The sequence below is a fragment of the Mizuhopecten yessoensis genome, unplaced genomic scaffold (genome assembly GCF_002113885.1).
Source record: "Mizuhopecten yessoensis strain PY_sf001 unplaced genomic scaffold, ASM211388v2 scaffold11069, whole genome shotgun sequence".
Taxonomy (NCBI): domain Eukaryota; kingdom Metazoa; phylum Mollusca; class Bivalvia; order Pectinida; family Pectinidae; genus Mizuhopecten; species Mizuhopecten yessoensis.
In genome coordinates this window covers 549,708-575,339 of record NW_018408864.1, presented here as the reverse complement: position 1 = coordinate 575,339, position 25,632 = coordinate 549,708, and the positions used below count along the sequence as shown (strand labels likewise).

At 36.6% G+C, this 25,632-nt stretch overlaps 1 protein-coding gene across 5 annotated transcripts in view; it reads left to right on the top strand.

Moving 5' to 3' along the window:
* The window catches only part of LOC110465311 (disks large homolog 1-like), a 243,433-nt gene that overhangs the window by 63,798 nt on the left and 154,003 nt on the right, over positions 1–25,632 (top strand). For all 5 annotated transcript variants that reach the window (XM_021521034.1, XM_021521036.1, XM_021521035.1 and 2 more), the window contains one exon: positions 20,214–20,249. In XM_021521034.1, coding sequence (XP_021376709.1) covers positions 20,214–20,249 — 36 coding nt within the window. The remainder of the gene's footprint in view (positions 1–20,213; positions 20,250–25,632) is intronic.

The following is a 25,632-nucleotide window of genomic DNA, read 5'->3' as shown; positions in this document are numbered from 1 at the left end:
TTTGTTAGAAATGTTTATTTGAAAGAAGGATTTTGATTGGTTTAGACGTGGGTGTGTGTGATTGTCCACCAATCCATACTCATTTAACATCAGTCGTTTGGCCCTAGTGTAGTCGGTTACCGACATGGCGGACACTGTAAACACCACGATCCCGGACGGGAGTCGCCGTGCAGTGCACAGCAATATCGCAACTACAGGCGGGAATAGGGGCGAATGAGTTAAGTGACCAATTTTGATTTTTTCCAAAAGGTGGTTGTTTAATACAGATTTGACTGTATTAAGGTCACTGTGACCTTCACCTCAGAAGTCAAACAAGTTGTGAAGTAAATATACATATCGGCTAATGAGGGGAGACACAAATTTTACCATTATATAATTTTTCTTTAAAGGGACTTTTAAGCATGTGGCTTATCAGTGGAAAAATAAGTTGGAGACAAAATTGGACATTTTATTAATGAAAATATTTGAATGTTATTCTGGAAGATTCCTGAACTGAATATGAAGTTTTTATCATTGCATGTGAAAAAGGCTGCAGTCCTTTGCCTCATTCCCATTTGGCCTTCTTGAAATTATAAATATTTATAGAAAGGAAATGAAATTTGCCTGTTCCAATGAATCCAAAGAAGGCTTGGTTTAGTTTTCTTCTCTCAGCATTTTGAGAGCATTTTCTGTCTGGAAAGTGGGCCATAAGACTATGCTGTTACCATATATACTTGACCTATCCTGTGATGCAGAGCGTCTGGTCGGCTCATGTCAAACCACTTATAGCGGTAGGGCTGGAGCCCCTGTTATGGAATCTGCTAAATACAGCATTTGAGTGGACCGTTTATTACTGGTAACGGAGATGTACGATGAAACCTATTACTGTGCTCTAGATGGCGGAGTAAAGGACAGCCCTTCTGACGTCTGATCCCAGCACAGTGCTTGTCTACACTTCTCCATATCTTCTCACGTCCAACATGTTCCTGTCATTACTCCATGACGTGAAACTCATGTCACATCAGTGTTTTCCCCTAAAAATGACAAGTTATCTTTCGACAAAAGGGTTTGTAACTATCAGACCTTGAGAAAAGCAAGATGGGTAAATTGTTTGCTTGGGTATTTTTGTTTGTAGATGTTTTCATGTGTAGACAATGCTGTATGTTTGTATAAGAAGATGATTGTTCTGTGTGTGCAAGCGTAAGTGGCTGATATGTGTAAGACAATATGTAGCTGTTCTCTGTGAAAATTCAAATGCTCTTTTAGTATATGAAGGTGTATACAATAATGTGATTAAATGGTATTTGTGTGAGTAAATGATGGAAATGGACTTCTGTGTATGAGATGGTGACATTTTGGCTGTGAGAAATGAGAATGAGATGACTGTTGTTGTGTATGGAAAGATGACTTGTTTTGTATGAGAAGATGACTTGTATACGAAAAAATGAGTTGTTTTGTATGAGTAGATGAATTGATGTATACATATGAGAAGATGACTGTTGTTGTGTATGAGAAGATGGCTGTTGTTGTGTATGAGAAGATGACTGTTGTTGTGTTTGTGAAGATGACTGTTGTGGCATCTGAGAGGATGACTGTTATTGTGGATGAGAAGATGACTGTTGTGGCGTCTGAGAAGATGACTGTTGTTATGAATGAGAAGATGATTGTTGTTGTGAATGAGAAGATGATTGTTGTTGTATATGAGAAGATAATTGTTGTTGTATATGAGAAGATGACTGTTGTTGTATATGATGAGATGACTTGTTGTGTATGAGAAGATGGCTTGTTGTATATGAGAAGATGACTGTTGTTGTATATGAGAAGATGACTGTTGTTGTGTATGAGAAGATTGCTGTTGTTGTGAAGGAGAAGGTGGCTTGTTGTATATGAGAAGATGACTTGTTGTGTATGAGAAGATGACTTGTTGTTTATGAGAAGATGACTTTTGTTGTGAATGAGAAGATCACTGTTGTGTATGAGAAGATGACTTGTTGTGAATGAGAAGATCACTGTTGTTGTGAATGAGAAGATGACTTGTTGTATATAGGAAAGTGACAGTTTTATGTATGAGAACGTAAGATGAGTGTTTTGACCATTCTGTGAAGGTAAGACCAGTGTTTTACCGTTGTGTGTAGAGACAGCCGTACACAGAACTCTATAAAGTTCTAACAGCTATGGGACAGTTTAATGGATCAGGATGACTACCATTGATAGTGTATCACCGACTCTATACGGGGATGATAGGTCTTAAGAGCATTTCCAGATCTAATTTACGGTGAATATGATATCGTGCTCGGCTTGTGGCTCGGAAGTATCAGAGCTAGGGGGCTTGGACTCCATCGGTATTCATTACAGCACTGGGGAAGTTATTCAACTATTGTTGGCCTACAGGAGGGTGATATAGCATGGCGGGGCGATGGCTGAATTGTGTGACATTTGGCTGTCGATTTTGAGTGCGATTCCTATGCAACTGAGGACCTGTGTAGAGTGCCATTAGATTGTGTCTCCTTTAGCTGGCCACAGATGTGTATGCCGTGTGTGCTAGCTCAGCCGCAGTCCCTACTGCACAATAAACACACTTTCTGATACACGCGTTGTGCTACGATGCATGGTGGGCTACATATCTAGGCTGTAATAGAGGCGTATGGTTATTGAAGTTAAGATACTGTATTGATTTTAAATATCATATACAATAAAACCTTGTAATTACAAGATTATTAAACCTTAATCTTCCTTTGTTTTCAAATTATTTTTGGGGGTTCAGAGAAATATAAGCTATAACTAACTGCTACTATCTCTGTTGAGCATTGATCAGCCAGTTTTGGTTCCATCACTTATAGAAATGCAGTTCAACTCTATTTAGAATACCATCTCTCATGGTAGTGAATAAAAATGGCATATGAATGGACTATTTTTTTTAAATTTGCAGCTAAATGATGTTATTACCTTATTGGGAATGCAGGCTGTGTTTTCCCAAAACAATCCTTACATCAAGTTCTTGAAAGAGAACTTGTGGGTGGTTAGGTGGCGCAGTTGATAGCTAGAGCCTCAATGATACATAACCCTGACAATAGGATGCGTATCACGATACATATATAGTAATAGTAGAAGTAAAGAGAAAAGATATGTTGCAAATTTCTAATGACAATATTACAACTGGAAATAGACTTGGTTTGAAATGGGCATGACTGAAGTTTCACACAATTCACGTTTTTCGACTTGCATGCCGAGCTGGAGCTATTACTTGCCATATTGGAACCGATATTAGAAGACTTAATTCAGAAACGACAAATATTTCTATACATTTTATTTAAACAATGATAATTTTACAAATAACTGTTGATGGTCCTTCTATTTATGTACTGTGGGTCGCTATTTGTAATAAGTTGACAGTGAGCTCTCCAACTTAATTAACAGACAACTTTCCTGTTGACTTGCCACATGAGGGTACCAGGTAAGGTGTTTAACAGTATGGTGCAAGTGACCTCTAGGAATGAGGGCCTGTGTTATGTGTACTTTTACAAAATTGACTTGAATAATCGTAATAAAAGTCAAAAGTCGGTGACATGCCATTCTGAATATGTCGGAGACAGTAAAATATATATATTACCTGTGTGTGATAAATGTTCATTTGGGGAGAAAAACGTGAAAATATTTCACCAGCATTTTGTCGAAGACTGCACTCATTTAAAACTGTGAAGAAAGGGTTTGAAGGAAATTGAATTTTGATCAGTACTGACATATTTTTTCTGTCAATACATGATGGAAAACTGCGGATATTTTGCACTGAAACCATAAAGTCTTCAGGAAAAGCAATAACATTGCTGCTTCAGGATATTAAGAATTTATTTCTGTGATTAATGACATACTTCAAATATAAAATTAAAAGTTGTTTTTCAATAAATTGCAAGATGGCAACCCTCAGTTAATTTTGAGGGAGTGAAATATTTGATTTTGAGAGTGGATACAACAGAAAAAGTGTTATTTCATATGTAGTGATAGGTGGATTGAAAACGTCTCCCACTTGGATCGTAAGTTGGGTTAAAACCCTGCGAGTGAGACTGATCGTAGGTTGCTTTAGCAGATACATGCCTTTGTTGCTTTTTGAATAAGCCTAGAACGTACAGATGCACTATTGATAGAAGAATGTTATTATCTGGGTTGTTCAGCAGCCTTGTGACGACACTTCGGTGCCGTTACATGCATACCCGTCAGAAGTGACAGAGTACGTTGCGTGCTATTGATCAGAGAGTAAATTCGTGTGATTGGTGAGGTATACAGTTAAATGGAATACCCAGTAAGGCCTGTAGTTGTGTTTGATCCTGATAAAATCTCATGTTAAATTTGCATGCAGCAATTGAACTGGCAATTGTGTAACACAGCTGTCAGAAGAGATCACACTTTCTCACGTCAGCCATACGGTAAATATTGGGTGTTATAACCGGCGCGTAAGGCTTGCGTGTATGTAGGTATTGCATCAATGATATACCCTCTGGAGTAACCCACTTGAATTGAAGCTGATGTCAGGCCCACCATACAAATCAGTGATGAGACCCGACTCATCCAGTTCCGTGTGAAACAAAGACGAATGTCTGGAAGCGTTTGGAATCAATTTAGTCCAATTTTCTTTTATCAGATTTGGACATGTCTTTCCAACGAGGCTAATTGTAGCCTGAACTTTGTTATTTCCAAATTGGCAAAAATATGGAATGACCTGAATTTCGAATTTGTCTGGTAGTTCTGAGATGAGATTTGGTTTATACAAAACACTTTCAAACTATTTTCAATATAGTGGAATAAGGAAAATGGTTGGCTGGTACTCCTGGCCTGAATTTCTTATCGATAGCACTGTGTTTGTATCTCAACCGAATATTAAGGCAATGTAATTTGCACCTTCAGTGGAAATTAAGGCAATGCTATTTGCCCTTGAGTTAGTTATTTATTGGCAAATAAAGTTACATAAAAATTTGCACTCGATGTCAAAATGTTGCTTAAAAGACCCCACACTATGTTTATACTATTGGTATTAATTGGCAGTCAACCAAAGATACTAAGAGTTGGAGCCACTATGTTACACTTGACCAGTCGAAACAGTTAATTGTTGCACAAATCCAATGGAAGTGGTATATGTGCCACTTTCAAGGCACTGAATTAAAACTAAGTATTCTTTTTGTGATCAAATAACAACCAGATAATTTAGGTGTGTATTTATACGCTAAAATGTATTTCCGGCTTTCTATTTGTCATCATACTGGACAACGAATTGTACTTATATAATGGGCTGTCATACTTGGCCAATTGTACCGACGGTTGGCTGTCAATCTTGGCCAGTTGTATCGACAGTTGGCTGTCATACTTAGCTAGATGTATTGACAGTTGGCTGCCATACTTGGTTAGTTGTACCAACAGTTTGCTGTCATACTTTGCAAGTTTTACTGACAGTGGCTGTCATACTTGGCTAGTTGTACCAACAGTTGGCTGTCATACTTGGCTAGTTGTACCAACAGTTGGCTGTAATACTTGGCTAGTTGTACCAACAGTTGGCTGTCATACTTGGCTAATTGTATTGACAGTTGGCTGTCATACTTGGCTAGTTGTACCGACAGTTGGCTGTCATACTTGGCTAGTTGTACCAACAGTTGGCTGTCATACTTGGCTAGTTATATTGACAGTTGGCTGTCATACTTGGCCAGTTGTACCAACAGTTGGCTGTCATACTTGGCCAGTTGTATCTACAGTTAAAGGTCATTGTACTTGACCACTGGTATTGACATATGTAGCCAACCAAGTTGACCAGTGCTAGTGATAAAGCTACTGTTATATTTGCTGGGTGACTAGTGTGTCTCCTATTGATTTTCAAATCCACTGGTCTGATTTTCTTGTGCTGTAATAAATTTTTGAGGTGCCAGACCAGTTTCTTGTACAGAAAAAAACTTCTGATTAGATTATCACAGAGTTGTCGTGAAAATGAAGGTAAATGCGTTGTACCAGGGTTAAGGGATGTACAGGTCGGGTATTGACTTTTTTTACAAAGAACCTGTCCTGTGGCATCATTTAAATGCCAATTTTGACAAGACGAATGTTGTGAGGATGGAGGTAACTGATGTTTCACGTGAGGGTGTACAGTCAGAACAGAGATTATCCTCTTTATATGCAGGTTTAAGTAGCACTGTTAAAATTCTTTGTCACCCTTTATTAATGACAAGCCCTCTGAGCCGCACAGACACGATTCTACATGTTCCTAATTACCTGTGTGTGATAAATGTTCATTTGGGGAGAAAAACGTGAAAATGTTTCACCAGCATTTTGTCGAAGATTGCACTCATTTAAAACTGTGAAGAAAGGGTTTGAAGGAAATTGGATTTTGATCAGTACTGACATATTTTTTCTGTCAATACATGATGGAAAACTGCAGTTGTTATCCGTTCAGTGAGTCTGGATTAAGTCTTAATGCTGAAAACAAAATCTGCCTTAAAAAAATTGCAGACAAGGACCTCTTTAAATTGTTCCATCTAAATAATGAAAAGATTTAAGTTTTCAAATTAGAATTTAATGTAAACATATCATTTTGCTGAATATGAATCTGGCAGGTGTCTTCCCTTGCTTTTCCTTGTTTGATAAAAGGTATGTGTCAGATTGTTTCTGGTGATTTGGTGACAAATGTTATGAACAGAATCTCAAACTTGTTGTCATTTAATATGAACATGCTAAATGTTGTCAGTATTGATATCTGTTATGACAATGTTATCTTTTGTAAATGGCTGATGTTAAGTGATGATAACTGAATTGAGTCAAAATAAAGTTGTAAACAACTATGATAATACTAATAATTATGAATTCTAAAAGTAATAAGGATAATTCTGTCGGTGAATGAAGGTTCACTCGCCTAAATCTCCATTTCACCAGCAGGAAACTGGATACTAATAAAACAGAATTATGAATTCGTAATGCAAAAGTATGGCTTGAAATAACGAATGGTAATGCCATATGTAGAGGATTAGTCCACTCTACAGTGTATGGCGCAGGATGGGGGCGCTAAAACGGTTTTGGTGGGAAGGTGTAAACACTCCGGTACTCAATCCATTCCTCCCAGTGGGTCCATCAGCTCCAGCTCAGCCCTTATATCATAGGGGAATTCAATCATTTTTAGTTCCGCAAAAAAATAAATGAAAATGTCATGTATAAACATCTGGTATTTATAAATTATTAAATAAGGTTGATTTGCCAAAGTTATGTTGATTATATTCTTTTACTTCATGGATGCAAACCATGTTGCATGTGTCCCCTGACAAATTGCATTAGACTAAATTCACATCTTACTATTGCACAAGACCTCATTTAGGTCGATTTTTCCTTTAGGGATGTGTGACTGTTTGTCAATGTCTTCTGATACATCCAGAAATCGAATTTTGACACCCAAGAAGTTGGTTTGTGCGAGTGTGACTCTGTTGGGAAGGTATTTGAAGTACGCTGATAAATAAAACATACTATCATTGCTGTTTTTGATACAATTAGTAGAAGGAGGCCCCTGAAAATCTAATGGTCTTCCCAGATTATTGACATCGCAGACCGGAGATAGTAAGCCAACATTGGAGAACAGAAAAAATCATATGGCTTAGATATAAATCTGGATGATGGCTTTTTATCGTAATCAGTCGTCTTATCCTGCAATTAGCATATGTAGTCAGAAGGTGCACCATGGGGACAACGAACACATGTATTTGTGATATGCCAAAATATTTATCAATATCGGAGTTGTACAGGAAGTTGTGAGAATTATGGGACACAATCAGGTTCATCCGTATCCTCCCGTAGGTAGAGCATTTGACAAGGTTTGTGTGCAAACGTCTGATTGGTGTACTTGTGGAGCGGCTTGTCACATTGTCTGCTTCTAATGGTAATGTCTGGCGTTTTGTTACCTACTTTTTATCATTGACTTCTTTTAGGCTGATGTCTTCTCAATATTATCTGCTTCAATATTTTTCTTTAAATTTCTTAAAGTTGATAAACAAAATTTACTATTTCTTTTACAACTTCATTTATCAATGTGATTTTAAATTTTAATTGATTTATTTTATTTTTTGCTTTTGATATATGTGTACATGGCTTGAATAATAAATGTTAGTTTAAAGGAACATGTTGTTAACAAACTATTTTTTATTATCGGTCATCCTTTATTTAGTTCTTAAACTTTCCAGAAAATAATACCGGATGTTTAAATATACATTTTCAGAAATATTTGTTAATTCTTTGTTATTATTTGGAAGACTGTATCAATGTTATATGAAAATTAAAATCATATGTTGTATAACTAGTAAATAGATCTTTTTCTTAGCTATGCCAAAAACAAACTTTTCATAAACTTTTTTGAAGGAAGTTGAATATTATTTTTTGGTTTTAAAACATAATGAAATTTTTAGTTTTACTGGAAAAGCTTTTCAGTTGATTAAAGCTGAAGAGCATATTTTGATAGATTAAGTATTTGAATAATTATTTTGTGAAATGCAATTTAAGTTATTATTTTGTTTCTAAAAAATAATTTATCTTTAAAAGGAAAATGTCTGCGTAGTCTTCATAGTACATTTCAAAAAACTATTATTACTGATTTTAGTTAAAAGCAATTGATTGTTGACATACCTGCCGGATTCTGCTATATAGCTGGTTAAATTCCATGGTCAACAGATGAAAAAAGCTTGCATTAATAAAAAAATATTTCCAAAAGTGGTTAAGAGAAATCAGATTAAATGTGTCAGTTCATAGATAAGCTGTTTCTTTTTGGCCTTGTATGTAAGGACACTCAGTATATATGTGTGTATAGGTGTGACGAGACAATAAGCCTTTGACCTTGTTTATGTGACCTTGAACATATGTGTGACTTTGTGTGTAATTTGATCTTACATGCATACATAATATTGTATGCATGTATGTATTATTGTATGTTAGACCTTGGTCCACTTGTATAAAACATCTCAAAGTTAAGGAAAATCTCAAGCAATGTATTGTCTATGGGAAATCTAAGACTTGAGGAAATCTCAAGAGTTGAGATGCTTTATACAAGTGGGCCCATGTATACAGGTGTATCATGTGAGTAAATGTGGTGAGACAGTTAGATAATGTGTGACCTTGTACATGTATGTAGGTCAATGTAACAGCTTGTCTATACAGATGTCATACCTATATGTAGGTCAATGAAATATATAGTCTGCTATCTTGTAAGATATGAGTGACATCTGTGTCAGAAAACCCTATGACTTTGTGTGCATGTCAATGAGAGTCTGCAGTCTTGAATATTTTTTTTGTGAAATGACGACCTTGTACATGGGTCCTTGTGACACCTAGGCTGTGACTGTTTCTGTCCTGTATGTGTGTTGAGGTCTTCTGACCTTGTATGTAGGACAACATGATAGCTAGTCTGTGCCTTCATTTCTCTCCTGTGATGAGTGTGGTGAAACCCTATGATGACCTTGCATGCAGGTCATTGTGACTGAGTTAATGACTCTGTCTTTCAGTCTGTAAATAAGGTAAAACCCTATGACCTTGTATGTACCTCATATATAGGTCAGGTAGTTTGTGACTGTGTTTCTGTCATGTATATAAGTGTGGTAATGCCCTATGACCTTGTTTGGAGGTCATTGAGACATCTAGCCTTGCCCTTGTGTTTATGTCCAATATGTCCTGTATATAAGAGAAGTGAGACCCTATGACCTTGTATGGAGATCATTGAGACATCTAGCCTTACCCTTGTGTTTATGTCCTGTATATAAGTGTGGTGAGACCCTATGACCTTGTTTGGAGGTCATTGAGACATCTAGCCTTACCCTTGTGTTTATGTCCTGTATATAAGTGTGGTGAGACCCTATGACCTTGTTTGAAGGTCATTGAGACATCTAGCCTAGCCCTTGTGTTTATGTCCTGTATATAAGTGTGGTGAGACCCTATGACCTTGTTTGGAGGCCATTGAGACAGCTAGCCTTACCTTTGTGTTTATGTCCTGTATATTGGTGAGACCCTATGACCTTGTATGGAGGTCATTGAGAGGGCATAAACGTCACAATTGACGGAGCCTCCGTAATTTAAAGAAGAAGAAGAAGAAGACCCTAAGACCTTGTTTGGAGGCCATTTAGACAGCTAGCCTTACCTTTGTGTTTATGTCCTGTATATAAGTGTGGTGAAAACCAATTACCTTGTTTGGAGGTCATTTAGACAGCTAGCCTTACCTTTGTGTTTATGTCCTGTATATAAGTGTGGTGAAACCCAATTACCTTGTTTGGAGGTCATTTAGACAGCTAGCCTTACTTTTGTGTTTATTTCCTGTATATAAGTGTGGTGAGACCCAATTACCTTGTTTCGAGGTCATTTAGACAGCTAGCCTAGCCCTTGTGGTTATGTCCTGTATATAAGTGTGGTGAGACCCAATTACCTTGTTTGGAGGTCATTTAGACAGCTAGCCTAGCCCTTGTGGTTATGTCCTGTATATAAGTGTGGTGAGACCCAATGACCTTGTATGGAGGTCATTTAGACAGCTAGCCTTACCTTTGTGTTTATGTCCTGTATATAATTGTGGTGAGACCCTATGACCTTGTTTGGAGGTCATTTAGACAGCTAGCCTTACCTTTGTGTTTATGTCCTGTATATAAGTGTGGTGAGACCCTATGACCCTGTTTGGAGGTCATTGAGACATCTAGCCTTACCTTTGTGTTTATGTCCAGTATAGAAGTGTGGTGAGATCCTATGACCCTGTTTGGAGGTCATTGAGACATCTAGCCTTACCCTTGTGTTTATATCCTGTATATAAGTGTGGTGAGACCCAATGACCTTGTTTGGAGGTCATTTAGACAGCTAGCCTTACCCTTGTGTTTATGTCCTGTATATAAGTGTAGTGAAACCCTATGACCTTGTTTGGAGGTCATTGAGACATCTAGCCTCACCCTTGTGTTTATGTCCTGTATATAAGTGTAGTGAAACCCTATGACCTTGTTTGGAGGTCATTGAGACATCAAGCCTTACCCTTGTGTTTATATCCTGTATATAAGTGTGGTGAGACCCAATGACCTTGTATGGAGGTCATTTAGACAGCTAGCCTTACCTTTGTGGTTATGTCCTGTATATAAGTGTGGTGAGACCCTATTACCTTGTTTGGAGGTCATTGAGACATCTAGCCTTACCCTTGTGTTTATATCCTGTATATAAGTGTGGTGAGACACAATGACCTTGTTTGGAGGTCATTTAGACAGCTAGCCTTACCTTTGTGTTTGTGTCCTGTATATAAGTGTAGTGAGACCCTATGACCTTGTTTGGAGGTCATTGAGACATCTAGCCTTACCCTTGTGTTTATGTCCTGTATATAAGTGTGGTGAGACCCTATGACCTTGTTTCGAGGTCATTTAGACAGTTAGCCTTACCTTTGTGTTTATGTCCTATATATATTGGTGAGACCCTATAACCTTGTATGGAGGTCATTGAGAGGGCATAAACGTCACAATTGATGGAGCCTCCGTAATTTAAAGAAGAAGAAGAAGACCCTATGACCTTGTTTGGAGGCCATTTAGACAGCTAGCCTTACCCTTGTGTTTATGTCCTGTATATAAGTGTGGTCAGACCCTATGACCTTGTTTGGAGGTCATTTAGACATCAAGCCTTACCCTTGTGTTTATGTTCTGTATATAAGTGTTGTGAGACCCTATGACCTTGTTTGGAGGTCATTTAGACAGCTAGCCTTACCTTTGTGTTTATGTCCTGTATATAAGTGTGGTGATACCCTATGCCCTTGTTTGGAGGTCATTGAGACATCTAGCCTTACCCTTGTGTTCATGTTCTGAATATAAGTGTGGTGAGACCCTATGACCTTGTTTGGAGGTTATTTAGACAGCTAGCCTTACCTTTGTGTTTATGTCCTGTATATAAGTGTGGTGATACCCTATGACCTTGTTTGGAGGTCATTGAGACAGCTAGCCTTACCCTTGTGTTTTTGTTCTGTATATAAGTGTGGTGAGACCCTATGACCTTGTATGGCAGTCAATTGAGGCTTCTAGTCTGTAATCTTGTAATTGTGGAAAACCTAGCTGATGCAGTTATATGATGTAATGGTCATTGTGTCTGAAGTGGAATATAATCTGATTTACCCCCTAATTTGATTTAATCTGGTTTTATGTAATGTTGCTGTTGTGCCTCATTATGGTCATTTTGGCTGTACTAATGTCCAGCGTGTATCCATGATTTCTCTTGACCACCCATTAACCCATCAGCCTTAATGCGTATCTAGTAAAATGGCTTGCTGATGATGTAAACCTTCTGTGTTTTTGGATCAATGCCTTCACCACAGGATATAGGGAGGATGTATGGTCAGAGTCTTAGTCAGTGATGACAGTTTTGCTCATAGCACAAACTCAGTTCAGCATTAAGAATAAAGGTACCAACAAGTTAATGATATTATTACCTCTGTTACTGTTGTGAAGTATTTGTACTTCTCAGAGGAATTATTCCATTAAATGCACATGTTGCAATGTACTTAACAGGGTTGTAGTTGTTTGAAATTTGAATGTTTTAATAAAAACATATAAAAAAATAAAATAACAAAAACTGTATGAATTAAACTCGGGACCTTTCTACTGCCAAACCTTCACTTTGCCTATCTAGGAATTTATAAATGAACAGCCCAATAATGAGATTTCATTTTGTGTATCACAGAATCTACAAAAATGAAAAAAGAACATTGAAAGAAACAGGGCTTACCAGGGGAAGTTACTCTAAGCCAGAAATAGGAACTTGTTTTGGTTGCTTCATCGTCTGTATATAAGGGAGACAACTCCAGGTTAAAACACGGTCTATGAGAAGAACTCATCCTAGTAATTATGACTTATGCAATGGTACCTGGTAGGTAGACTATCTTAATGTGTTGAATATTTTTCACAAGAAACACAAAAACTTTAAATCCTCTTGCAAGATATAACTGTTATTCATATATAAAAAAATAAATAAAAAAATAAAAATATCCTTTATTTACTATTGCTGTAAACATCGATGCCCTGTTTTTTTCCTCTTCAAGTTACATCAGATCTATTGGTGCAGTCAATAATAAGCGCTCTTGCATTAAGTTTCTTCAGGCCTTTTTTAGTGCTGGAATTGAAATCAGTGCTGGGAATCGGGCGTATTTTGAAAAGTGCTTAAATGCTTACTAGTCCTTGAAAAGTGCTAAAAATATATACGTGTGATAATTGACATGTTTTCTCTCCTCTGAAGGTATCTTAAAGTTTGTTATTTAAGGACTGTTTTAAAGTTTTGTTTGATAATTGATAATTAAAAATTAATTGATTAATCTAAATCTGTAATGAATTGTTTTAATTTGGTGCTATATTGACGGTATCCACACATTAAATAGGGAAAGTCTTAACTTCTTTCCCAAAAGCGTTTTATTGAAAATTTCTGGAAGGGGCCTTGAAATGCACTTGAATTTTATCATTAAAAAGTGTTTAGGAACAATATTTCAGTTAAGATAACAATAACAGTGCTTATTAACAAAGGTTGTACAAAGACAGTTTGAGCCTTTAACAGTGTTTTATATTGAAGTTTAGAAAATAATTCATGATTCTTTGTTGTACAATTCCTCTGTATTCCATTCTTTGTCTATTTTAATGTGTGCTCTTAAATTGGATCTGTAGATTGACAGGAGTTGCCTTCTGTATAGTGAATTGTGCTGGCTTGCACATTGACTTTGAAGCATGTCCATGCATATCTACAGTACATTTCAGATTCTCTGGAATCTTCTACCTAGCAATACTATAGTGACTAGTTGTTCCCATTTTTAGCCCATCATCATCTGATGGTGGGCTATTCAAATCACCCTGCGTCCTTGGTCCGTCCGTCGTCTGTCGTCCGTCGTCCGCCGTCCGTCGTCCGTCCATAAACAATTCTTGTTATCGGTATTTCTCAAGAAGTACCAGAGGGATCTTTCTCAAATTTTATATGCAGGTTCCCATTGGTCCTTAGCTGTGGAGGGCAACTTTTGAGACTGATCTGATAAACAACATGGCCGATAGGCAGCCATCTTTGATTTTGATATTGAAAGTTTGTTATCGCTATTTCTCGGGAAGTATCAGAGGGATCTTTATCAAATTTTATATGTAGGTTCCCCTTGGTCCTTAGCTGTGCAGGGCATTTTTTTGAGACTGATCGGATAAACAACATGGCCGACAGGCAGCCATCTTTGATTTTGATATTGAAAGTTTGTTATCGCTATTTCTCGGGAAGTATCAGAGGGATCTTTCTCAAATTTTATATGTAGGTTCCCCTTGGTCCTAGCTGTGCAGGGCAATTTTAGAGACTGATCGGATAAACAACATGGCCGACAGGCAGCCATCTTGGATTTTGATAGTGAAAGTTTGTTATCGCTATTTCTCGGGAAGTACGGGAGGGATCTTTCTCAAATTTTAAATGTAGGTTCCCCTTGATCCCTCGTTGTGTATGTTATATTTTGAGACTGATCATAAAAACAAAATGGATTAAAAGAAGAACTAAACAGATCTTTCTCATATTGCAATGATCGATTCTATTTCTTTCACATTAAGTACTGTACTAGTAAATATGTGAAATGACAAACTCACTTTGAAGGTTGGCTTTCATACACATCAGTATTAAGTTTAGATCAAAAGTTACCTCAAGGTGCATTTACTGTTAACATGACTCGATCAAACAGATTAGAGGAAAGAAGAAAAAAGATCGAACTGACAAAGAACTAATGAAGATGGTACAAAGGTGGGCGCCAAGATCCCTCTGGGATCTCTTGTCAGTTTTATGATATACTTGCTTAATTGTAGGCTATATGACCCATACATAGCTTTGTTTTCCTTATGCTATCTCTTACTATCTATTTATCCATAACCTCTTTATATTGTGTTGTTTATATAATACATTTTCAAACGTAATAGTAGGTTTGTTCTTGTCATTGACGTCACATTTCGGCTACATGCATGCTTCAATCACGAAGTGGTGCATTTCAATTCCTAGTTTGTAGCATGAATTGATATATGGCAGGCATTTTTTTCTTGTCGGGAAAACATTTTGTAGATACTTACATCCATGCAATCCTTCATATGGTGGTAGAGTTTCAAGGAGTAGTTTATTACATATATTTATGGCAGAGATTTTTACTCCACATCGACACTTCCGTCACATGCGGTTACTGTCAAGATTACATAGGCAGTTTGTACCACAGAAGAAACATTATGACAGAAATTAAAACATTTTATTTCATGCTGAGATCATGTGCAGATGCTTTTGTTGGGAGTGCTTGATTCGGATGACAAGCTGATCTATCTCGTTCTAAACAAATGTTCCGTTGGTGGTATGTACACAAGATGGAAATATTGAATACAACAATGGCATTCACACCTCGTATTGATCTATGGGCAAAGGAATTGTTAGATCACATGCAACAGTAAGCTTAATGTTTGCTTATCATACCAACCTGCAGTTTTCTGAAAAGTGATTTTTCATCTCTGGAGTCCTAGATAGCGAAAACCATTAATTTCTTGTTAGTTATCACCCAGAACCTACTGAGATTTCTAAACAATTTTTCAAGCTCGTAAATCTGCAGATATTGGAAATAATGTTGGTGGTGGCATCTAGTGCTGCTAGTGCTGGGGAACCTGTATAGATGGTATTTACATGGCCAATTCAGATGTTATGTCATCCAAACTGACTTAGGTATGGACTGTTCAGCTTAAACATCATTCTTGTCATCTCCACTCTCTTTACTATCTCTAGTTTCCTCTCTGTCACGTTCATGTTTTCTCTCTATCTCTCTACCATCTCAAGTCTTCCCTCTGTCATATTCATGTTTTCTCTCTATCTCTCTACCATCTCAAGTCTTCCCTCTGTCATGTTTTCTCTCTATCTCGTTACCATCTCAAGTCTTTCCTTTGTCACGTTCATGTTTTCTCTCTTTCTCTCTACCATATCAAGTCTTCCCTCTGTCACGTTCATGTCTTATTGTCATCTTTTTACCATCTCAAGTCTTCCCTCTGTCACATTCATGACTTCTCTCTATCTCTTTACCATCTCAAGTCCGGCCTCTGTCACGTTCATGACTTCTCTCTATCTCTATACCATCTCAAGTCTTCCTTCTGTCATGTTCATGTCTCTTTCCATCTTTTTACCATCTCAAGTCTTCCCTCTGTCACGTTCATATCTCTTTCCCTCTCTATACCATCTCAAGCCTTTCCTCTGTCACGTTCATGTCTCTTTCCATCTTTTTACCATCACAAGTCTTCCCTCTGTCACGTTCATATCTCTTTCCATCTTTTTACCATCTCAAGCCTTCCCTTTGTAATGCTCATGTCTCTTTCCATCTTTTTACCGTCTCAAGTCTTCCCTCTGTCACGTTCATTTCTCTTTCCATCTCTATACCATCTCAAGCCTTTCCTCTGTCACGTTCATGTCTCTTTCCATCTCTTTACCATTTCAAGTCTTCCCTCTGTCACGTTCATGTCTTCTCACTATCTCTTTCCCATTTCAAGTCTTCCCTCTGTCACGTTCATGTCTTCTCACTATCTCTATACCATTTCAAGTCTTGCCTCTGTCACGTTCATGTCTCTTTCCTTCTTTTTACCATCTCAAGCCTTCCCTTTGTCACGTTCATGTCTTCTCACTATCTCTTTACCATCTCAAGTCTTCCCTTTGTCACGTTCATGTCTTCTCACTATCTCTATACCATTTCAAGTCTTCCCTCTGTCACGTTCATGTCTCTTTCCTTCTTTTTACCATCTCAAGCCTTCCCTTTGTCATGCTCATGTCTCTTTCCATCTTTTTACCGTCTCAAGTCTTCCCTCTGTCACGTTCATGTCTTCTCACTATCTCTTTACCATTTCAAGTCTTCCCTTTGTCACGTTCAAGTCTCTTTCCATCTTTTTACCGTCTCAAGCCTTCCCTTTGTCATGTTCATGTCTTCTCACTATCTCTTTACCATCTCAAGTCTTCCCTTTGTCACGTTCATGTCTCTTTCCATCTCTATACCATCTCAAGCCTTTCCTCTGTCACGTTCATGTCTCTTTCCATCTTTTTACCATCTCAAGTCTTCCCTTTGTCAAGTTCATGTCTTCTCACTATCTCTTTACCATTTCAAGTCTTCCCTCTGTCACGTTCATGTCTCTTTCCATCTTTTTACCATCTCAAGCCTTCCCTTTGTCATGCTCATGTCTCTTTCCATCTTTTTACCGTCTCAAGTCTTCCCTCTGTCACGTTCATGTCTCTTTCCATCTTTTTACCATCTCAAGTCTTCCCTTTGTCACGTTCATGTCTTCTCACTATCTCTTTACCATCTCAAGTCTTCCCTCTGTCACGTTCATGTCTCTTTCCATCTCTTTACCATCTCAAGTCTTCCCTTTGTCACGTTCATGTCTTCTCACTATCTCTATACCATTTCAAGTCTTCCCTCTGTCACGTTCATGTCTCTTTCCTTCTTTTTACCATCTCAAGCCTTCCCTTTGTCATGCTCATGTCTCTTTCCATCTTTTTACCGTCTCAAGTCTTCCCTCTGTCACGTTCATGTCTTCTCACTATCTCTTTACCATTTCAAGTCTTCCCTTTGTCACGTTCATGTCTCTTTCCATCCTTTTACCATCTCAAGTCTTCCCTTTGTCATGTTCATGTCTCTTTCCAATTTTTTACCATCTCAAGTCTTCCCTCTTCACGTTCATGTCTTCTCTCTATCTCTTTACCATCTCAAGTCTCTCCTTTGTCATGTTCATGTCTTATTGCCATCTCTCTACCATCTAAGTCTTCCCTTTGTCACGTTCATGTTTTCTCTCTATCTCGTTACTATCTCAAGTCTTTCCTTTGACACGTTCATGTTTTCTCTCTATCTCGTTACCACTATTTCTAGTCTTCTTCCCTCTGTCATATTCCTGTCTTTTTTCCATTGATCCCTTTACCATGTAAGGTCTTCTTCCTTTTGTCAGAAATACTTGACATACTTGCACATTCAACAGCCATAGTAACTTACACATGGCTTCATAAGTCACATTCCTGCAGAAAAAAATATATCCTTTTATCTTACAGAAAAGAAAACCTATCTAAGGTATCTAAAGAGGCCAGCTGGGTTATATATATGTATTTTATATTACAATATGAAATGTATAGTTAAGCCAACAATTATATGGTTGTTCTATTATCGAGTGAGTGTTTTAAATGCAAAACTTGTGCTGAATTATTGTTGTTCCGCTTTACTCATCATCTGTTTAATTTGGCAGTTTCAAAACTTATGTCCTTTACTTAAAGGTGTACAAGTTTAAGTCTTACATTATAATGAGAAATATTGAGGATTTCTGATGAATATTTGCCGGAGGCATGTGCTTAGAGGTTTTTTTCCCACCATTGGTGGTGTTCTAACTTTTGAAGGTCAACAGATTTGAACCATACATAGTGTTATGATTGGTTCAATTTGACTCATTTTTAACCATGATTGTACAAATTGACAGAAATTGTGGTGTGTACTGGGTGGTGGCATTTCATAGATTTTGAACCATGTTCACTTGGTTTAAAGTCACAGATTCAAACCTTAGTGTGTAGGGTTTGGGATTGGTGTAAGTTCAAATCTTTGACATTGTCATACTCTAATTGTGCAGCCCACTCTTCTCAACATAAGTCTTCATATCAGTAATTTGTTCCTTTTAGGGCAGCCCTTGATAATACTATGTAGGTCATGTCCTATCATACACTATTATATATGTAAAAGGGAGGTAAATCGTGACTTCTAAGGTTAAATTAAGGGACAATATAATAAGATTGACTGTTGATGTAATTTAGGTCACATATTGAGACCTTAACCATCGATCTTCTGGTACCGTATTTCGGATCTAGCCTTGTACCCACTCTGTAAGGACTACATAGAATTGGTCTGCACTAATTTCCAAATTAAATAAGACTATTTAATGAGAAAGGAAAAAACAAGTATTTATTTCAATGAGAAATGTAAAAGTTTTTAATGTCAAGGTTGCTGTAATTGTAAAGACATGTATAAAACAGTGTGTAATATACAAAGTTAATGAAGCAAGCTGCTTTAAATTGACTAGAAAAGAGGTTCTCTCTTATTGAATTGGATCGCACAGCTTCGTCACAATCAGCTCTGAAAGTGGGCTACAGATTCTGTTTCTAAATGCCACATGTCCATCCCTTTCTATGTAGTGGGAAACGCTTGAAGTGGAATACTAAATCTCTCAACACGTTTATAGGGCAAACAAAAATAGCCTGCATCTCATCCAGGCCTTTTTTTTCCGGGGAAGAAATTTTTCCTTTACAGACTACCAACTTGATTTAATTGATAATATTAACAGCAGAAACAATTCTATAACTGTGCTCCTTAACTTTTTGTCAAGGAGGAGTGTAAAAATCAATTAGGATTTAGTATGAAATTACAATGATTAATGACATTGACAAGGAGTGATATTTTGTAGAAAATGAGAGGGTGCCAAGTTCCACAAAGGTCAAACCACAAATTCTTGCGTTCAAAGGAACTTGTTGTATACTTCCAGTTAAACTAGTGAAATCTCTGTTTAGTCTTTTCTGTTGTTAAATCCGGTCGTCTTCTGATAACAGCTCTAGTTTATCTAATGACGTTTATGATTGATTCCGATTAGGTAGATTTCTGACAAGATCATTAGGTTTCTCACTTCTCGAAATGCTCACAAAGTGGAAAATATCCTAATTCACATAGATAGTTTAATCATCGTGTACTGCAATTGTGTTAGGTTGGGGTATTAGATAGGATGATAAGAGGAGAATTATTAAAATTGGAGAAAGATCATGCAATCATCTCATTAAAAATGCACTGAAGAATCTTGGAAATATAAGATTATTCTTTATTGTTTGTTGGAGACAAACCCTATTTTCAGTTTTCTGTAAAAAAAAAAAAAATAGAGAACGGAGTTTGATAAAAAAAAAAAAAGGCTTTGGCACTAGACCATTTCACATTGACCTGTTTTCAGTATTTTTTCAAAATTTCATATTTTTCACTTTTATGTCTACATTTTTATGGTAACTGCTGTCTAAAGAAAACAACACTGGAAACAATGATTTCATTTAAATAATAACCAGGTTTTGAAAATCCACAGATGTAATTTACTTATAGTATATACTGTTGTAAATATTTGAAAAACTGATTCATTTAGACAGGTTGTACTGTATAAACACATTTATATATATCATAATTTACTAATGAGAGTTTGTTTTTGTGTTGACAGCCCCAAGGTGGATCAGAGACAGGTGATTCAGACTATGTAAGTATTACCCTGTATCTAGTAAGTCCTGACAATTCTAGAGGTTTCTTATTTCTAAACATTACAGTTGATTTCTGAATCAAATGGCTCTCATAGACGTTTGAGTTCAAACTATAGCACCTGTGACTTGTATGCTGACTGTATCAGTAGTCCAGTCCAAGTCAGCTACAAATATTGATCATCACTTTGGTGTTTAAAGGACAGTCCAAGTCAGCTACAAATTATTGATCATCACTTTGGTGTTTAAAGGCCAGTCCAAGTCAGCTACAAGTTATTGATCATCACTTTGGTGTTTAAAGGACAGTCCAAGTCAGCTACAAATTATTGATCATCGCTTTGGTGTTTAAAGGNTTAAAGGACAGTCCAAGTCAGCTACAAGTTATTGATCATCACTTTGGTGTTTAAAGGACAGTCCAAGTCAGCTACAAGTTATTGATTATCACTTTGGTGTTTAAAGGACAGTCCAAGTCAGCTACAAATTATTGATCATCACTTTGGTGTTTAAAGGCCAGTCCAAGTCAGCTACAAATTATTGATCATCATGGGAAGCAACAAACTCTTCTATAAAATAGTTGATGTGAAACAAGGAGCTCTTCTATAAAATAGTTGATGTGAAACAAATAACTCTTCTATAAAACAATTGATGTGAAACAAGGAGCTCTTCTATAAAATAGTTGATGTGAAACAAATAACTCTTCTATAAAATAGTTGATGTGAAACAAGGAGCTCTTCTATAAAACAGTTGATGTGAAACAACGAACTCTTCTATAAAATATTGATGTGAAACAAATAACTCTTCTATAAAATAGTTGATGTGAAACAAGTAACTATTCTATAAAATAGTTGATGTGAAACAAATAACTCTTCTATAAAATAGTTGATGTGAAACAAGTTACTTTTCTATAAAATAGTTGATGTGAAACAAATAACTCTTCTATAAAAAATAGTTGATAGGAAACAAGGAGCTCTTCTATAAAACAGTTGATGTGAAACAAGGAGCTCTTCTGTAAAACAGTTGATGTGAAACAAGGAGCTCTTGTATAAAATAGTTGATGTGAAACAAATAACCCTTCTATAAAAAATAGTTGATAGGAAACAAGTAGCTCTTCTATAAAACAGTTGATGTGAAACAAGGAGCTCTTCTGTAAAACAGTTGATGTGAAACAAGGAGCTCTTGTATAAAACAATTGATGTGAAACAAGGAGCTCCTTTATAAAATAGTTGATGTGAAACAAGTTACTTTTCTATAAAATAGTTGATGTGAAACAAATAACTATTCTATAAAATAGTTGATAGGAAACAACAAACTCTTCTATAAAACAGCTGATGTGAAACAATTTACTCTTCTATAAAATAGTTCATGTGAAATAATGAACTCTTCTATAAAATAGTTGATGTGAAACAAATAACTCTTCTATAAAATAGTTGGGATGAAACAAGGAGCTCTTCTATAAAATAGTTGATGTGAAACAAATAACTATTCTATAAAATAGTTGATAGGAAACAACAAACTCTTCTATAAAACAGTTGAACGGAAACAACAAACTCTTCTATAAAACAGCTGATGTGAAACAATTTACTCTTCTATAAAATAGTTCATGTGAAATAATGAACTCTTCTATAAAATAGTTGATGTGAAACAAGGAACTCTTCTATAAAACAGTTGATGTGAAACAAGTAACTCTTCTATAAAACAGTTGATATGAAACAAGGAACTCTTCTATACAACAGTTGATGTGAAACAAGTAACTCTTCTATAAAACAGTTGATGTGAAACAAGGAACTCTTCTATAAAATAGTTGATGTGAAACAAATAACTATTCTATAAAATAGTTGATAGGAAACAACAAACTCTTCTATAAAACAGTTGATGGGAAACAATAAACTCTTCTATAAAACAGCTGATGTGAAACAATTTACTCTTCTATAAAATAGTTGATGTGAAATAATGAACTCTTCTATAAAATAGTTGATGTGAAACGAGGAACTCTTCTATAAAACAGTTGATGTGAAACAAGTAACTCTTCTATAAAACAGTTGATGTGAAACAAGGAACTCTTCTATAAAATAGTTGATGGGAAACAACAAACTCTTCTATAAAATAGTTGATGGGGAAACAACGAACTCTTCTATAAAATAGTTGATGTGAAACAAGGAACTCTTCTATAAAACAGTTGATGTGAAACAAGGAACTCTTCTATAAAACAGTTGATGTGAAACAAGGAACTCTTCTATAAAATAGTTGATGTGAAACAAGGAACTCTTCTATAAAATAGTTGATGTGAAACAAGGAACTCTTCTATAAAACAGTTGATGTGAAACAAGGAACTCTTCTATAAAACAGTCAAAGGACATAATATTTTCAATTTGTCTTTGACCTTCTTTAGAGATAAAAGTTTCTGAAAACATGGGTTTATCAGGGTACATTTCAAGTCCATTTAAAGGACCAATTGCCCCTTTGAAAATGTGTCTGATTTTCCCGAATTTACCCATTGAAAATTCCAAATTGGGAAATCTAAAAAAAGATGTGTAAATTTAAACAAATTCCTCCCAATGGACTGCATTCTCAAAATGACAAGTATGGAAGAAGAACAGAATGATCATGCTGCCATAAAGATAGGCTTAAATTAACATAAAACAATCTAATTTCATGTACTCAAGAGTTGGTATAATGATTACCAAGATTTCCCAAAATGGCTATTATGTTGATGATATTTCCCATTTTCGTCCCAGGGTCCATTTCCAAAAAATCCTCGATAATCCCCTGTCATAAGTTTTATATTGCTATTATTATCTTAGAAATTCATATTTAAGACACGCATAGACTCAGGGGTGTTTACCAGTTTTGAGTACAAACTGTGGGGTACCAGTCCATGTGTACCTCGGTGTATCAGTACTACAAGTAGATTATAATCTTTTTCCTCTTCCCCTAGCTGTGTAGCAGTTCCAGGGTAACTTCAGTTCATGTTATCAGTGCTAAGTTTCTTGCTGTATTTTCCACCATGCCTTACACTCCATTTCACCAATGATCAATATCTGTTTATGACGGTGCAGAGAAATGTGTTTGAAGCCAAGTATTAGGAGCTTCGAGGACCAGAGACATAACCATTTGTGTGCTTTTTACAGCTGTTCAGTTAAAGTAATTTACTTTTATTGAAATTTGACTACATCTAAACAAGGAAAGCCTCTTTTAAATGCAGAGGATTTTTTTTCCAGATGATAAAGCAACCCTTGTAATAAGTTTAAAGTGAACAAAAAATATAATTTCATTCTAAATTAGTTTTCTTTCTTTTAGTCGTGACTATATTAAAACTCAAATTAGTTAGAACAGCAAGGAGGCATGGTTACAAGCTGATTAATGTTTCAAGTGGCTTTTATTCTTTAATCAGTAGCTACATGTATATGAACCAAATAGCAGGAACATTTTAATCTTACTGAATTTTTCTAAGGAACTGTAGATTTTTTTCTATGTAATACATGCTATTATTGGTATGACTCCAGCATATTTAGGTTTTTAGCCCACGATCATCTGATGGTGGGCTATTCAAATCACCCTGCGTCCATGGTCCATTGTCGATTCGTCGTCCGTCGCCCGTCCTTAAACAATTCTTGTAATCGATATTTCTCAAGAAGTACTTGAGGGATCTTTCTCAAATTTTATATGTAGGGTTACCCTTGGTCCTCAGCTGTGCAGGGCAACTTTTGAGACTGATCGGATAAACAACATGGCCGACAGGCAGCCATCTTGGATTTTGATTGTGAAAGTTTGTTATCGATATTTCTCAAGAAGTACCAGAGGGATCTTTCTCGAATTTTATATGTAGGTTCCCCTTGGTCCTTAGCTGTGCAGGGCAATTTTAGAGACTGAATGGATAAACAACATGGCAGACAGGCAGCCATCTTGGATTTTGATAGGGAAAGTTTTGGGGNGGGGGGGGATTTTGAGCCAGTTGTTTCGACTATCTTTCCCTACCTACATTTGTAAAAATGAATGAAGTGACCAATAAGGTGTAAGGTGTTTAGGATTAAAATACTAAGCAATCTTGACGCAATGGATTCAGATTGTCATGAGAACGTAGGAAAGACAAGGGAAGGATGTAACATGATTTTACTGGCAGTGGTAGTAACACACTTAACAGCACTACAGATACTGAGGAGCCAGGCCCTCATGAGATCAGGGACATATTGATTTCTTAAAAAGGTGCACACTCAACGACACACTACCCAAGGGGTTATATGTAAAGGTCAGCGTGCAAGTACCTGACTCTAGTACACAGAAATTGACATTGCACGAGAAAAATGGTGTTTGGTTTAGGATTGACAAAATTACTTCAGAGTTGTCGGTTAGAGATGATAACAATGTTAGCTACATCAATTGAAATTTAACCTATTCACCCCTAAAGTCTCATTTGAACATTACCAAATCAAAGACTGGGCAAGTCCAGTTTAAATATGTAGAGGTGAATGAGTTAAGGTACTAATCAAATCTGTAATCTCATCAGACACTGAGAATGTTGCCTGGTTAATCACAGAACTTGTAAATACACACATCAAGTTGTCCAGAAATAACAGATAAATAGATGACATTTTCCTTATATAGCCACATTTTAGAGTTGACCCACCTCTCTCCATGAAACCATGAACATTTATCATGACATTGCCTGTATCCCAGGACAAAGGGAACAGTTATAAATTCATTTATATATATGTGACTCTGGGCTAGAAATTAATTTTAAGAGCTATTAGTCAGTCGGGCTAATATTTACCAATTTTACCAATGTGCAAATTCCAACAACCCAGCATTATTCAACTTGTTAACCCTTAGGCTGCTACGCACAACAATAGTCGTTTTTAAAAGTCGGGCCGTCAGTGCTACGCACGACTATAGTCGTTTCTCGGTCTGTAGGCTTTGATCGGTAGCCAGGAAGTGTGAAGTCAGGTTGTTGCTATACCAAACCCGAACGCGTATAGTAGACGGCTTCTGATTGGTTGTTTTGCCATTACTTTCGATATTCACGGCAGTGTACCCTAGTAATAACCAAAGGTGTGCGAGAGATTTTCAAATCGAAAAAAAATCATAAAAATGGCGGACGTGTAGATTGAAGCGATGAATATGATGGTGAACATTTATTCTCCATCGTCACCTACGATGATAATAAAGGTTTTAAAGGGTTTTGCATGGTTGATGTGGAAATACTTCGGTGTTACATAATATGTAACTTTCCAGTAAACGGCTTTGTGCTCTACGCAAACAGGAAAATATCGGCGGACCGAGGCGCACATGTCGTCTGCAGGTGAGGCCGAATTGAACATTGACATTGATACGTTTTGAGCCGATTTATTTCTTCAAACTTTTTATCGGTGATTTAATCATAAACTAGAC